At 38.6% G+C, this 16,047-nt stretch overlaps 1 protein-coding gene across 1 annotated transcript in view; it reads left to right on the top strand.

Annotated features, from left to right (window-relative positions):
• Positions 1 to 4,112: 4,112 nt before the first annotated feature.
• Positions 4,113 to 16,047, top strand: part of LOC127624423 (low density lipoprotein receptor adapter protein 1-B-like) — a 46,397-nt gene continuing 34,462 nt past the window's right edge. Inside the window, exon 1 of the mRNA XM_052099242.1 lies at positions 4,113 to 4,371. Coding sequence (XP_051955202.1) covers positions 4,290 to 4,371 — 82 coding nt within the window. The 5' untranslated portion in view covers positions 4,113 to 4,289. The remainder of the gene's footprint in view (positions 4,372 to 16,047) is intronic.

Genomic DNA, 16,047 nt, shown 5'->3' with positions numbered 1-16,047 from the left:
TCATATTGCTTCTGAATACATAGATTTAATCACTGAAGTTGTATGGATTACTTTTATGCTGCCTTTATATCCTTTTTGAACCTTCTGAGGTCTGGTTACCATTCATTGAAATGTTTGGATCCACAGAGCTGAGATATTCTTCTAAAAATCTTTGTTTGTGTTCTGTAGAAGAAAGAATGTCATATACATCTGAAATAACGAGAGGGTGAGTAAATCATGAAAGAATTTTCAATTTTCAATGGACTATTCCTTAAACTTGCTTGACGGGTGAGGCACTGTCAAAAAACGATCACTGCTTTCTTAAGTATCAGCACTATGGTGCCACATTTGTTTTATTTTATTTTTTTTACACAGTTAATACGCTAAACATCACATTATCTGATAAGAATATACAGTACACTGTTGTGAGTATAAACACTGGGGACTGGAATCTGAAAACAGGTGTCCGTTAAGGCCACTTCTGCGCTAAGGGGGGGGGTACATGGTGTGACGCTCCTGTTCTACCTGCTCCGTACGGGTCTCGAACAAGGAGGTTAAAGGCTACAGCCTCTAGCATCAGTCGCTAGTGCAGCTCTTGAGGTCAGGAGAGTGAGGTTTACACACTGCACAGCTATCTACCAGCTGGCTCCCATTACAATGGCATAGAAGGAGGAACCAGAATGCCAGTTTAGGCCTCTTTTCCACTATCCCACTCATTGAAATTGTCTAGGCGTACTGACCTTGAAGTTCAAAATTAAAATACCTCCTGGAGTTTCTAAAGCTGATCTTACACTGCATATTAGGAACAATGAAAGGTTTTCATAATTTTTTTTCCGATATTAAACCTATGATACAAAATGTCCTATATTGTATTATTTAACAGGGTTCTTGGAAAGATTTAGATTTTGCTTTATTATACCTATAAAAATATATATATAAAATCTGCATTGTTTATCCCTTTGAAATTTCATTAAAAAAAAAAATCACAATAATCTAACCTTTAATTGATGTTAAACAATTGAAACAGAGGAAATATCTCATTATTAAATAAATATTTTTCTCCAAAACACATTGGCCACAATAATTGGCACCTCTAAAAAATTCTTATGAGTAAAATATCTATATCTAAAAGTATATTCCCATTCATATTTTAAAATTTTAGTACAACTGAGTGACAAGGAACATTACATTTTTAGCCATGACTTTCTGTTTCACATGGGTATAAATATGAGGTAACACACAGACCAAAGTCCTTTAATCATCAATCATAATGTGTAAGAAAAAGAATAAAGTTCTGATGTGCGGCATGGGAAGTCTGAAGTGGTTATAAGAATAGCTAAAGCATTGAAAATACCAATTTCCAGCATCATGGCAATAATTAAGAAGTGCCAATCAACTGGAGATATTATGAACATGTGTCTATATTGTCTCCATGGAAGGTGAGGAGGATGGTTTGAGTGGCCAAAGAATTTATAGGATCACAGCTGGAGAATTGCAGAATTCTGTTGGGGTCAGAAAGTCTCCAAAACTACAATCAGAGTTCACCTACATCATCACAAGTTGTTTGGGAGGGTTTCAAGATAAAAGCCTCTGCTCTCATCCAATAACAAACTCAAGCATCTTCAGTTTGCCAGACACTACTAGAACTTCAAATGGGACCAGGTTCTATGGTCAGATAAAACAGAAACAAAGCTATCTGACAGTAAACACCAGATATGACTTTGGTGCACACAGAGATTAAGAAGTTCCCAATGCCCATGGTTAAATGTGGTGCTGGATATTTAATGTTGTGGGGCTGGAGACTCGAGGTCTTGGACATCTTGTTCGAATACATGGAATCACAGACTCTATCAAATACCAACAGATAAAAAATCAAAACCTGACTGCCTCTGCCAGAAAGCTTACAATGGGCCCTGGTTGGATCTTCCAGTAGGTTAATTCAAAACAAACATCAAAATCAACACAAAAATAGTTCACTGACCACAAAATCAAGGTTCTGCCATGGCCATCCCAGTCCCCTGGTCTTAACCCCATAGAAAACCTGTGGGGTGTACTGAAGAGGAGAGTCCACCAAAATGGATCTCTGAATTTGAAGGATCTGGAGAGATTCTGTATGGAGGAATGGTCTCAGATCACTTGCCAGGTGTTCACCAACCTCATTAGGCATTATAAGAGAAGACTCTTCTGTTATCTTGGCAAAGGGAGATTGCACAAAGTATTGAATAAAAGGGTGCCAATAATTATGGCCAATGCGTTTTGAAGACAAATATGTATTTAATAATGAGATTTTCCCCGTTTCAATTGTTTTACTTAAATTAAAGGTTCGATTTTTGTGATTTTCTTTTTAATGAAAAATCTAAATGATAAACGATGCAGATTTTGTTTTCACAGCCTTCTTTGCTCATATTTACCAAATGTGTGTGTGTGTTTCTAATGTAAATACTGCACGAGTTTAAGGAACTATCGTAGTAACAGTATGGCACAGGCAGATGGCGCAAGAGCTCAAAAAACTGTGCGACTGGATCAGGACTGTCTACAGTAGGGATGGGCGATACCACACTTTTAGGATTCGATACCGATACTTTTTCTTGCATTTTCATCGATATCGATACCATTCATTTCTTATTGGCAATTTTTGTCAGTAAAAATATTATTAAATTTAAGACAAATCACAAGACAAATACAGACCATTTAAACAAAATTTATTATGGTCAGTACATAATAAAATAAAAATTTAAATAACATATGAAATAAATAAATTAAATATGAATAATACACATTTCCACTTTTCTTATTTCTCAAAAAGACCAATCTTGGTAGAAAAAGCTAAAAGGAAAAAAAAATATATATATATATATATATATATAATACATCATAACAATTTTACGTTTCGAGCCTCTTTTGTAGAAGTAAACATGTAACACTTCACTGAAGCAAAAACAAGACGTCATAAAGATCATAATAAACTAGGATTTACTTATCCTATAAACCTGCATAACAAAGACAGTTGTTCCCTGAGAAAATGAACTTGGAAAAATGAACTAGAAAACCGTCACGCCTTTAGTGCACTCGAGATATGTCGTCACACTTTACTGAAGCTTCAGATTGGTGTTCTGAAAAAGCTATCATATTCACATTTTTTGCTTTAAGACGATTACACCTCTGGCTGATTATTTCTCCGGCCTTAGAGAAGAGTCTCTCTGCTGGAACAGACGTTGCAACAGTTCCGAGGTATTTTTTCGCAACTTTGTTCAGCAGTGGAAATGTGGTTTCACTTTTTTTCCACCAAATCAAAGGGTCCTCACTCCTTGGGATCACCTTTTCCTCCATGTATCTTCTCATTTCAATATACGCATCTGTGTTTGCTGTGCGTTAGCTCTGAAAAGCCACAACCCGACTATCAAACTCCCGCCATAATCCCTTGGATGATGAACACTCAGCAGGTGTGTGTAATCGTCGGCTGTGTCGCTCATTCGCTCGTCTCCTGTCACGTGACATGGGCCAGCTCAATACGCCGCCAGGTACAGCCAGGGGTGTCCCGGCACATAGTAATTTAAGGAAGTAATCTAAAACAGCTGAAAGTGATACATACACCCCCAATTATAATTTTTTAGTTTATATCGATATTTTTTTAAGGAAATCGATGCCAAATGAGTAGCGTGAGTATATCGATCTATCGATACCACAGGATCGATACGCCCATCCCTATTCTACAGTAAATATTCTGAAAGAAACCCGGGCAATACATTTGCTGTTTCCCCCCTCGGTCTTATTTGATTTTGGTTATTTAGGACGTTGGCTAAAGAAAAAAGTTTTCACAAACGGAACTAGGCTTATTTAACTTTTACCAACTGGCCTATTTAAATTTAAAAACAGACTTGAAGTCCGTTGATTAGATTTTTGTTTCCATGATGTTAAGATTAAAAAAGAAATCGCGCAAACAGTTACAATGTAGAATATACAGTAATTATAGGCCAACTATGTTATTATGCTGAACTACAAGTAAAAACACTATTCTGAATTGTCAGGGGGGCATTTGGTTCATTCTCCGCTCCTTAATTTTTCTATGATTGTAGCCTACTTCTCATGTCATCTGTCACGAGAGACGTCACAAGTCGTAAAACAATGTAGGCTAAACGGAGTACCTCGCTGATCCCTCACAGACGAGCAGCAGGACAGTAAAGGGTTAATGTTACTGTACAGATACAGAAGTGTCTGTCCATTACTGGTTGCATGCTTCTTTACTTTCTCCATTTCCACAGCAGGCACCAAAGAATAGCTCTGCACCTGCTCTCCAGACACCTTTCAGCATGGATGCGTTAAAATCAGCCGGCAGAGCAATAATCAAAAGTCCTGGAGTTCCGCGGCACACATGGGGAACCAAGCATGAAAGTGAGTATGTTTATGTGCGTTTATTATTCCTGAGTACAGCGGCAACTAGGGATCATGTTGTTTAAACAATTGCATCTAGATTACCTTCTCTTTTAAAAGAAATTGCATTTTTAAAACTATTAAAACCTTTTATAGCCTCCTGCCCTCTCCTGCAATATTTTTGTTTATGCAGTATAATTTGTACAGTTGTCTGGTTTGCTTATTCGGCTCTGCATATTGTAAGTTTGAATACAAATCCCATTATACTGCATATTATAATCCCCAATGTGTTTATTCTACAGTTAATTAAATTATGTTGCACTTTCTCTAATGTGATAAATGCAATTAGTAATCCTCCATCAAGGTTTATTATATAGGATCCTTTACACAAATGATGGCCCTATAGGTAACAATCTGGTTATTGTAAAAAAAAAAAAAAAAAAAGTCTAATTTATGAATGTAGCCTATATTTGGCAGAGAACCACAAAAATTAGCTTGATGAATTATTAAATTGAACAATTGTGAGTTTGTGTGAATTTTGATTTGCTCTCTGAGGATTCCATTTGAATGTTTTGATCTGATGTGTTGTCTGTCTCTTTAGCAATGCATTGTATTACAGAAATAATGTGAATGACCTAAGTTCAAGCAGACAAGATTTAAAGGAATACTCTGGGTTTAAAATTACTTAAACTGCATTTGTGGCATAATGTTGATTAATGCTACTTAAAAATTAAGTAGGTATTGTCCCTCCTTTTCTTTAAACAAACAAAATTAGGGTTACAGCGAGGCACTTACAATAGAAATGAATGGGGCCTTTTTATTGAGGTTTTAAAGGCAGAAATGTGAATACACTAATTCGAGATTGTGTGTTATTTGAGCTGTAAAATTTTTTCTTTGTTGTGTTTATGGTTTAACTTACAGTGAGGTTTTTAGGCAGTGCTCGAATTGAGGGGGGGGGCTGGGGGGATTCGGGACCCCCCATAAGGCATTAGGGACCTCCCTTAAGAAGTAAAAATAGACTTAGGGGGGTCCCCAAGATACTTATAATTTAGTAAAAATAATAATGATAAATCTGATTAAATTCATGCAGTGGATATAGTAAATTTCGTGAATTAATTATTTACAATAATTTATATTAAGTGTGTTTATAGGCTAGTTGTCATGTCTCTTTAGAATGTAAACGTCCCGCCCCACATCTAAAGACCTTTTGTATTCCTAGCATAAATTAGAAACTTTTAGGCTTACTCATCTACCTCGTTTGCCTGCTCGCACTTCCCAGAACATTAAAGAGCCACACCAGATGCTCGTTATTGGAGCGTTTAGTGTGCTTTAAAAACACTGCAGTGACAATCAGTCTTTGTCTGGCCTTGAATGTTGTAATATTTACTGTCTGTGTACTCATGGAAGGACTCGTCGTCGTCGTCGTCGTCGTCGTCGTCGTCGTCGTCGTCGTATTCGAGTCTCAGATTGGACTTCAGATAAGTGTTTTCTATGAGTGTTGTTTATATTGAAAAAGAGACTTTCCTTGTTTGATTGATGGATGTGGTGGTGGCGTAGTGGCTGAAGCACAGGGCTGTTAATCAGAAGGTCACAGGTTCTAACCCCACAGCCACCACCATTGTGTCCTTGAGCAAGGCACTTAACTCCAGGTTGCTCCGGGGGGATTGTCCCTGTAATAAGTGCACTGTAAGTCGCTTTGGATAAAAGCGTCTGCCAAATGCATAAATGTAAATGTAATAAATGTGATTCCTGACTGTTATTTCTCGATTTTCTTGAATATTCACTCCGCTTCAAAGTTATATTTTGGAACTTTGTTTATTCCTACCTCCGTTGAGAAACATGTTATGTTCAGTACTAATGTTCATTTCAGTTGTGGCAAAGAGACTGTGTTTATACCAAGCCTGAGTATGCATTTCTGATTGAGTTTCATTCCTCATTTGAGATTTTCGTTATCCCTGCTTCTGAAGAAATGTGATGCTTACCAGTGATACTTGCCTGTCCTGAGTTCTGTTCTAATTCAAGGAGATGTTGATGATACTAGCCAGTGAATACTTGCCTGTCATGAGTTTTGGTTTAGGTCTTCACCCACTGGTTCCTGAAATTACCTTGACTGCTGTTCTGGATGAATGCTGAGTTGACGTTTGAGAATCTCCTGTGGACATACCTATGTTAAACCTCTGAACTATTCCAAAGACTGTATCCTGTTTGCCCAGTTGTCCTGCACTCTTTGAAGAAAGCTCCTGCACCTGGGTTCATACCTAATCTCCTCTCATTTTAGTATCATTACAGTCTGATAGTATTAGTAGTATTTTGCTACTGTTTAAGTAATAAAGGTCCTTAAACGGGTCCTTTGGAAGTTACTGACTGCTCCTTTATCACTGCTTTCTGAGACATTATGAAATCATTATTCCTGTGCCATTGTAGAATCTGACAGTGATACCATCCAGTGAATCTGGAAGCCATCTGATATTTTTTTTTTGAGACCTGTCAATGTATTTTGAAGTCACATGCTTTTACAGTTTTTCAAGTGCCTTATATGTAGTCCCCTGGTGTATTTGCCATAGTTGCCCTTTTGGGTCTGCTGCTTTGTCACCCTCTATATCCAGTATTACTTGGAGTAAGCCATTTAAAAAAAAGACAAGTATCTTATCTCTCTTCAAATATTACATTGTACTGAAAAAAATAGTATATAGTTATGCGTATTATGATTGAATGAATAAATTGTTTGACTAATGGGGATCCCCCATAAGACTTGATTAAATTCGTTTTAGGGTTTATGTTACATAGTCATGGCAATGCAATTGGAAATAACTTTACACAGAAAATGTTAGCAAGCAATTTTATCACACTAAAATCATGTTAACATGACTCCAGATTTGTGCAATTTTTTTTTATTAAAGAAAAGTCTTTATTGAACCTGGAATAGTCTTTTAATTGTTGGTTCACAACTTGACAAGCGACCAAGTAATATAATGTTACTCTACCAGCATGATTTCTAGCAAAGAACTGTTATTATATTAATTACTCATGTTCATTGTATTAGTTCAAAGTAACCTCTAGCAGTGTCAGAAAATTAATGAAAATACAATTAGATTTTTCAGTTAGCCAAGATGTGATACCTAGCCTGCAGCCACAACAGACACATAATATTTTATGCAACAATAATTATTAACTTACTGGCCACCTGTCTAGGATGTTCCCCGCCTTCAGCTCAAGATAGCCATGATAGGCTCCAGCACTACCCGTGACCCTAGGATAAGCGGCTTTAAAAAATGTATGGATGAATAATTATCAACATGCCATTATAAATGAACTGCCTGCGTTGGTGATGTTTTTTGTTTATGGCGTTTCCACACCTCATAATTATCAGACTTTGTGCTTCCATGCCAAACAACACTGAAATGAATGAAGCACTGTTAACTTAGTTCACCCAAAACTGAAAAGTCTGTCACTTTCCCTCCTATCATTTCAAAGTTGTTTGACTTCTGTGGAACACAGAGAAATAGTGAAGAATGTTGATGCTGCTCTTTTTTTTCTATTTAATCAAAGTAAATGGTGACAGAGGCTGTTACTGCTTAACATTCTGGTAAACATCTCTTTTTGTGTTCCACGGAAGAAAATCATATTGGATCGACATGAGAGTGAGTAAGTGATGACAGAATTTTTGGAAGAACTATCCCTTTAAGGCAAAAGGGTGCTGGTTCAACACACAGGCAAATACATGAACTCAATGAGTGTAGGTATGAATAATCATGAGGTTGGTGATGGTTTTCAAGAGTGCATTTGAGTATTTATTGACAGATAGATATAGTTGATATACAGCTTAGAGATGAAGGTCACATTTTCACATGTTGTGATCATGTTCAGTGAGTCCTTTTCTCTTCTCTGATCTATGTAGTGTCAGTGTCCAAACATTTTATTGGTGCCACTGTGGACTGAGATTTGTTTTTAAAATCACGAGTGCGAATTGCTGTATAAACAGACCTCAGAGTTTGTTCAACAGCGAAGCATTAAGGACAGTTTTTATGAAGATCTTTCGTATGAGATCTTTCCTCTCCATTAATTATGACTCAGTACTGACCTGGAAGGCACACAGGGACAGAGAAATATAGACACACTTATTTATTGCTTCTAATCGCTTCCGCTATGACCTGAGCCTCGCTGGCTTCCATTGTTATTGAGATCAACCTATAAATAAGACACTGTGGCAGTCATGTGCAACAGCATGTCTGCATTTAGTTGTGTCTCAGCACTGGCCACTCATGTTGACCAAGAAGGTTTTATTTATTTTAAAAATGATTTTGGATAGGACTGTTTTCACCATATGCTCAAAGTGACAAAACTGACTGATTTGTGAATTAATTTGACTGTAAACACTGTGGCTCATTGGCACCATTCTTCTGTTTGTTTAAACATCCTGACCAGCCCGACACAGTTACACTGACTTTACCAATGAAGTGAATGTGGATCTGTGATCTTTTTATCCAACCAATAGAAGATGGCAGAAGTGTTCGGAAGACCTGTTTGACAACAATCAGTACTTTTGCAATTCCATTCGGTGATGCTTGTGGTGCAGAAATGACACATTTCAGGTTTAACATACATTTATTTGAGAATTCTGGTGTTGCATATTATTACGGTTCAAAATTTCCACTGTCTTAATCTACTCTGATGAATATCTGGCTGTCAGTTTGAAATGGTGTGAAATGTGCTGTTTTGATGTGTTATAAAGTGAATATAATATTTAGAATGAGCTACTACTTATTTTTTTCCACATCATTTATAAATGTATTCATTTTGAACTGCCAGCTCTCACATCTGTCAGTCAAGAAAAAATTAGCTCAGTGATTACCCTGACCTTCTTTTTAAACTAAATGACATCCAGTCTCTCTGTTTTCCCCTCCTCTTTTGATTTGTTTACTTGCTAGATCCCAAATGAATATCAAACAAAGGCAAAATCTCAGACTAGGTCTCTTTCTCTCTCTTCCTCTCTCGACCCTCTTGTCTTTGTCATTATTTTTCCTTAGTGTCTGTGCACATGGAGGCTCCCTGTGGTTTGTTCCCTGCAGGTTATGAATAAAAGAGGAGAAAAGGATTTTAGGGAGAGGCTGATGCATAAAGGCCATGTCTGGCCACACTCAAGACACAATCTGAAAAACCATGCATCCATCTGGCAGAATCAATCTTTCCGTCCGTCTGTCCGTCCATCCGTCCGTCAGTAATGGAAGTCTCTGTCTGTTTACAGTATCGCTCTATCTGTCTGTCTTTCTTGCTGTCTGTCCGTTAGTAATGGAAGTCTCTGTATGTTTGACCTATATAACCTTCAAACATTAAGTTTAAAATGTCCTTTTCTGGTTTTTGTTGTAATCTATAACATGTATGCAACACTGGCTCTGTAATGTAAAGTTTTACATGATCAGTACTGAAGATAGGATAGATAGGATATCTTGAAAACTTGTGATGTATGGTGTTATTTCTCAGGTGAAAAGCATGGGGCAGTACCAGTAATGCAAGGTGAGCTCATGTTACAGTGTAGAATTATAAATGAATACATTTGCATAATTATATTTAGCATTTCCCTTTATTGCATTAAACAATGCTCTACATTTATTTATAAAGTAATGGTTCATGCTTGATTTTTTTAATTAGTCCTCAATGGAATCATGGAATGTATGTTCCTCGACTGCAGATGTTGAAGTTTCTCTGCACTAGTGACAACATAAAAGTCATAATAAAGGGATAGTTCACACAAAAAACAAAAAATTCTCTCATCATTTACATCCCAGATGTGTATGACTTTCCTTCTTCTGCAGAACACAGAGATTTTTAGAAGAATATTTCAGCTCTGTATGTCCATGCAATGCAAGTAAATGGGTACCAAAACTTTGAATCCCCGAAAAGCACATGAAAGCAGCATAAAAATAATTCATATGACTCCAGTGGGTTAATCCATGTCTTCTGAAGCGATGTAATTGTTTTTGGGTGAGAACAGAACCAAATATAACTCCTTTTTCACTATAAATCTGGACATCGGCAGTCTACATAGTGATCATGATTTCAAGCTTGATTACACCTCCTAGTGCCATTTAACACTCTCTCATGTGTCAAGCACTAAGAAGTGTAATTGAGCTTGAAATCATGATGTGCCTTGAGACTGTAATGGCAAATTGGACAGTGATTAAGGAGTTACATTTTGGTAAAATATCTGTATCTCTTGTTCTCTCTCTTCCCATCTCTCATTCTCTCTATCTGTTTCTCTCTATGTCCTTCCCACTCGTCTGACAGTTCTCTATTCCTTTGATTTTAGGTATCTTCCCTATGAGGATATTCCCATGTTTATTCTATTTTTGGCCTTCCCAGCTTCCAGTATTATAAGAGTGAACCTTGTCACTGAGTCTTCTCTCTTTCTGTCTGTCAGTCTAGCTACATGCTTTATTGTCCTTTATCTTTGTTTAGCTCTGTTGAGCTTGGTGGGATTCAGACTGCTCTGAGCACCTGAAGCACAAACTGCTTCTCTCACCACTGAGAGATTGATGTCGGGTTGAAAAACGTCTAGGTTACTGTTGTAACCTCCAGTCCCTGATGGAGGGAATGAGACAGTCTGTCGAAGAAGCGACACTAGGGGTCTTTCTTGAGAGCCTTGTGCATCTCTGAACTTGAGAAAAGGCCAATGAGAAATTGCAGACAGAATTTGCATGTCCCTCCCCCGGACATACGGGTATAAAGGGAGGACATCATGCGTCTTTCCATTCAGGTTTTGCACTGAGGAGCCGAGAATGAGGTTCGGCCATAACAGTGGCTCGGTTCAGCATCGTGGCCGGGAGTACACAACCTCTCGTTCCCTCCATCAGGGAACATAGGTTACAACAGTAACCTAGACATTCCCCATCTGCCGCTCACTTCGACGTTGTGTCGAAGAAGTGACAATAGGGGGTCCCTATTCAATTACGCCATGTGCTGAACCGTATACATGCGCTGCTGACGCATGTGCGTGCAGGCAGTTGCGTGCCAAAGTGGCGGGCTGTGTCAGACTGCACGTACCCTTCCCCAACGCCCCATAAATTCATCATAAAATGTTAGGTTCCCGGCACCCCGAAGGGGGGAACAAAGCAACATGCAAAGCATGGGAGCAGGCCACGCCAGCCACGTCAGTTGTGCCTTTTCTCTCTCAAAGTCAAAAGCAGCTGGGGCCATCTTAACGCTATCACACGCAAGGCGTTCTTTTCCCACTCCTTTTCTTTCAGGGGGAAAAGACCCTGCGGAGACCACCACCTACCCAGGCTGGGGGAGGTAAAGTGTGGCGAATACATCACATGGGTTTTCAGGCCACATGTGGGAATGGCGATGTGGTAGATTCTACCAGCTGAGAGGGAGGAGTTGAAAGTCTAGTGGCAGGCGGGGATGATGAAAACACGGTGCGTGCTGCGGCGCCATGCCCATCTCGGGACTCAAGTCTGGAGCCAGTGCTGAAGCTGTTTCATATGCCCAAGTTCCGTGCGAGTACCTGGCAAGGCTTCGCAGAGGGGCGGGGCAGTTAGTGTGGCATCGGGAGGCAAAAGTGCGTCCCGAGGCTCTGGTGCTTAGAGAAGACTCGAAGCACTTACCTTGCTCCGCTCACCCAGCAGGTGGTGGGTTAGTGACTGAGGAGGTGGTCCCATGTAGGCGTCCTCTGAACTGGGTCTGGAGGCGAGGGGTCTGCGTCCGGGGTGCCGGGACTGCTAAAGCGTGGCACCGGGTTGCCGTGAGAACGGCATTTGCGGGCCAGGTGACCCAGAGAAAGAGGAAATTGCTCTATTATTGAAAATGTGGATATCGCAGACCAAAGAGGGTGTGGCAAAGAAAATACCTTGAACTGAAGATTCTCCTCCTGGCCCTCCCCTAATGCTAAGCGTGCTCTTAGCATGGCCCGCACTGGTGCAGCAGCGGGGCATGATGTGGGAAATGGGCTCCGTTTGGGTGAAGTCCTCCATGGTGTCGCCAAATAGACCGAACTGGGAGACTGGGGTGTTGAGTAAGCATGCTTTGTCCATGTCTTGCATCTCGACTAGGTTCTGCCAAAGATGACGTTCCTGGACCACGAGGGTGGCCATTGCCTGCCCGAGTGTACACGTTGTGACCCTCGTGGCCCTGAGGGCAAGGTTGGTCACTGAGCGCATTTCCTGCAACACGTCGGGGTCATTGCCTCCATCGCCAGCCGGGTCGTCCTCAATCCCGTGGGAAGAAGGAGTGACGCGGGGGGCGGCTGGAGTGGCGTTCCTCTTTACAAAGGAAAGCTGCCACCACAATTTTGCCTTTTTGAGGTTCTTGCAGTGAGAACCTGAACCATCCACAAATGCTGCCTCGGTGAGATCGCTGCCCAGACACATGAGGCAGCGCCTGTGACCACCAGGAGCGGAGAGAAATCGACCGCATCAAGGAACTACACAGGGGCGGAAGGGCATCTTTATAAAGACGCGTCCTGAAAAGGACGTTCAATGCTGCTGTGTATTGCACTTTAGAGGAATTAAATTATTTTAGAAAATATGAATGCATGCATAGTATAGTCCATCAATAACTGATTAGTGTCTTTGTTAATAGTGATTGAGATAACCTTGGCTATAGAATCAATTAATATTGCATTAGCAAGAGTGCTGATTTTCAGTCCTAAATTTCAGAGCCTCTAAATGTAGCTTTATGTGGTCACTGTGTCAGATTATTGTGGTAACTTAAACAGTAACAGTAAATTCCTTGTATTTTGGTGATAAAACAGGCCTTGTGTGTTCTACATCATCTGACAACAGTCTCACCATCAGTGGGATATGTAAGTCATAAATTCGTACAGTATAAAAAGTGGTAACCTGTTATTACCATAAGGAGCTTTTTTGTTTTTTACCTGATCTAACCCTTTGTTTTTGTTTTTTTTGGTGTAATCTAATGTATTCAGGTTTATTCAGTGATGTCAAATCATGTTTTTGACATAATAAAATATATTATTTGTTTAGATGTTACCGCATGAAGCAAGTTTTAGGTTACATTGTTTTTCAGCGTATAGCGTAAAGTTTAGTTCTTCAGTCAGTCTGGAAGCAGTGTACAATTTAGCATGCTGCTTCTTTCATCACTCTTTCATTCTTTGGCAGTGTTTTCTGTGCTTTGAACTTTAACCTCAGTTATTACTGAGTGTGAGCAGGATGTGTGGTCTATTGCTCAGAACCAACCAAATACCACCAATCAATACTGCTTGGAGGGGCTGCATTTTAGAGCCAAACCCCCATAGGACACCACTTATGCTGCTCACACCAGCAGAGGCCCTTTGTTAGACACGAGCCTGTTTCTCATAATGAGGCATCATCATATAAAGGAATTACTGTAGTGGACTGTTTCGGTGAGGAGGGGGATTCTTTTCCATTGATGGGCCTTGTTGGAGCATAAATATAATTTTGGCCACCTTGAATATATGATATGCAATATGAGCCACTGTATGAGTAAAATTTTGTCTAACACTACAAATTGAAGGCATGATGCTTTAAAGGAATGGTTCTCCCCAAAAATGTAATTCTCTAATCTTTTACTTACCCTCATGCCATCTCAGATGTGTTTGACTTTCTTCCTTCTGCAGAACACAAATACATCTTTTTAGAAGAATATCTTAGCGCTGTTGGTCCTTACAATGCAAGTGAATGGTGACCAGACCTTTGAAGCTCCAAATATCACATAAAGGCAGCATAAAAGTAATCCACAAGACTCAAGTGGTTAAATCCATATCTTCAGAAGTGATATGATAGATGTGGGTGTGAAACAGATCAATGTTTAAATTCTTTCATTTTCAGATTGTGAAAGTGAAAGTGGAGATTAATAGTAAAAAAAAAAAAAAAAGAAAAACTGGAGTTTCAAAGGTCTGGTCACCATTCACTTGCAATGTAAGGACCAAAAGAGCTGAGATATTATTCTTAAAATCAGCGTTTGTGTTTTTCAGAATAAAGAAGTCACACATCTGGGATGGCATGAGGGTAATTAAATGATGAGAGAATTATTCTTATTGCGTGAACTTTTCCTTTATTTGGTGGTTCAGACTGTGACACACAGTGCTCATAAAAAACCTCTCCAATCTGAAACATTTAACCATGATTTTACCCATCACATTTGGTGTCTGTCAATACATGGATTTCACCATGCCTTTCCCAGACACAACCTCAGCTGAAATCAGACAACATCTTTCCCATCAGCTTAAAGCATAAAGTGACAAAAGAAAATATTTAAGTTACAGTAATATTCAAGTTAATTTTCATCAATTATTTTTGCTTCAAGACCTTGAATTTACAATTGACCTCTACTAGAGAGACCCAACACACGCCCAAAAATTGTTTATCATACAAAAAAAAAAAGTCCTTCAAATCAAACATGGAAAATGAACTTCAAAGGCCCAAAAATATGGACAATTATTAACATAACATATGCTGAATTGGAAATGTTAAAATGTGGTAAATGCTTAAAGAACAAAAGTGGCATTTACCAAACTAACAAGTAAAACTGCATTTAATATCCAGGTTGTATTTTCTTTAAGCTTGTGTATTTTTATCTCTCTCTATCTTAAGTATGAGTGCACATGCATGTTATGCAACCTGCCCAAATAATTTAACTTCTTCCAAGTGACAGACAACCTGGCACGAAAATACTACGGAGATTGATTGGACGTATTACCATTAACGTCATCAACAAAAGATATGGGAAGCATTTACTTCTTGCTTTTAAAAGTTTATAAGCCTTTTTTTTTTGTTTTGTGATCTTAACAATGTACAATATGATCATATGGTTAGTTATATTTTATTATTTTCATTTGGCATTATTTTCCTGATGTCCATTAACCTATTAGAAAAGACCCGTGGGAACACCAAGTTTTTTCATGAAACTTGGTGTTCCCACTCAAACACTAACATTCTGTATCTTTGCAAAAAAGAGGGATTGTGCCTTGCCTTGCTTATCTAGAAAAACTTCACTTTGAAAAACAGACCTTGAAAAATGGTTTCAAAAATGACCTTTGAATATAGGTTTCCTACACCAATAGTTTTGCCTGCTCTCTTATCAAGACAACACAGTAAAATGTGCTGAGGAAGCACTCATAAATCAGATTAATAGAGTGTGTAATAATTCTTTTAAGTTGTATTCTTACCAGAAGTTAGACCTTTATAATCATTTTATGTGCTTTACTTTGAAATGCTAAGCACATGCTTTTATTACAGAATTTAAGCAATGTGGATTAAAAGTCCCAAATCCAGCATACTTTTGCTTGCATTTCAGATACATTTAGATGTATGCTAATGGTGTGCCTGACTTCAAATGCAACAGACCCATTTTTCCTAAAATAATTTTCTATTCAGTTGGATACAACTAATTGGCTGAACAGAAATAATCCTGTCACATTTTTATGTTGTCCAAAAAAATGTGACTATAATATAAACGACCAGAAGGCACTAAGTTGCTGTTTTGCTACTGATAAGCCTCAAGGCTTCTGGGATTTTTAAAAATTTATTTTTTTTACAACAAAGCTAAAAAGCTGCATTGCATTTGGATTTTGGATTAGACTGAGATCAAAAGGCAAATATTATAATTCACTCGCATTTTGTATATTTAAAAGGATTTGAGGGGAAAATGTCTATATTGTAAATGTATAAGCGCTGTTGTGAATGTGAAATTCTGAATGTAAAATTAATGCAGCTCATT

Source organism: Xyrauchen texanus, chromosome 30 (assembly GCF_025860055.1).
Source record: "Xyrauchen texanus isolate HMW12.3.18 chromosome 30, RBS_HiC_50CHRs, whole genome shotgun sequence".
Taxonomy (NCBI): domain Eukaryota; kingdom Metazoa; phylum Chordata; class Actinopteri; order Cypriniformes; family Catostomidae; genus Xyrauchen; species Xyrauchen texanus.
The sequence above is the reverse complement of the archived record's forward strand: the minus strand, read 5'-3'. Positions and strand labels throughout refer to the sequence as shown.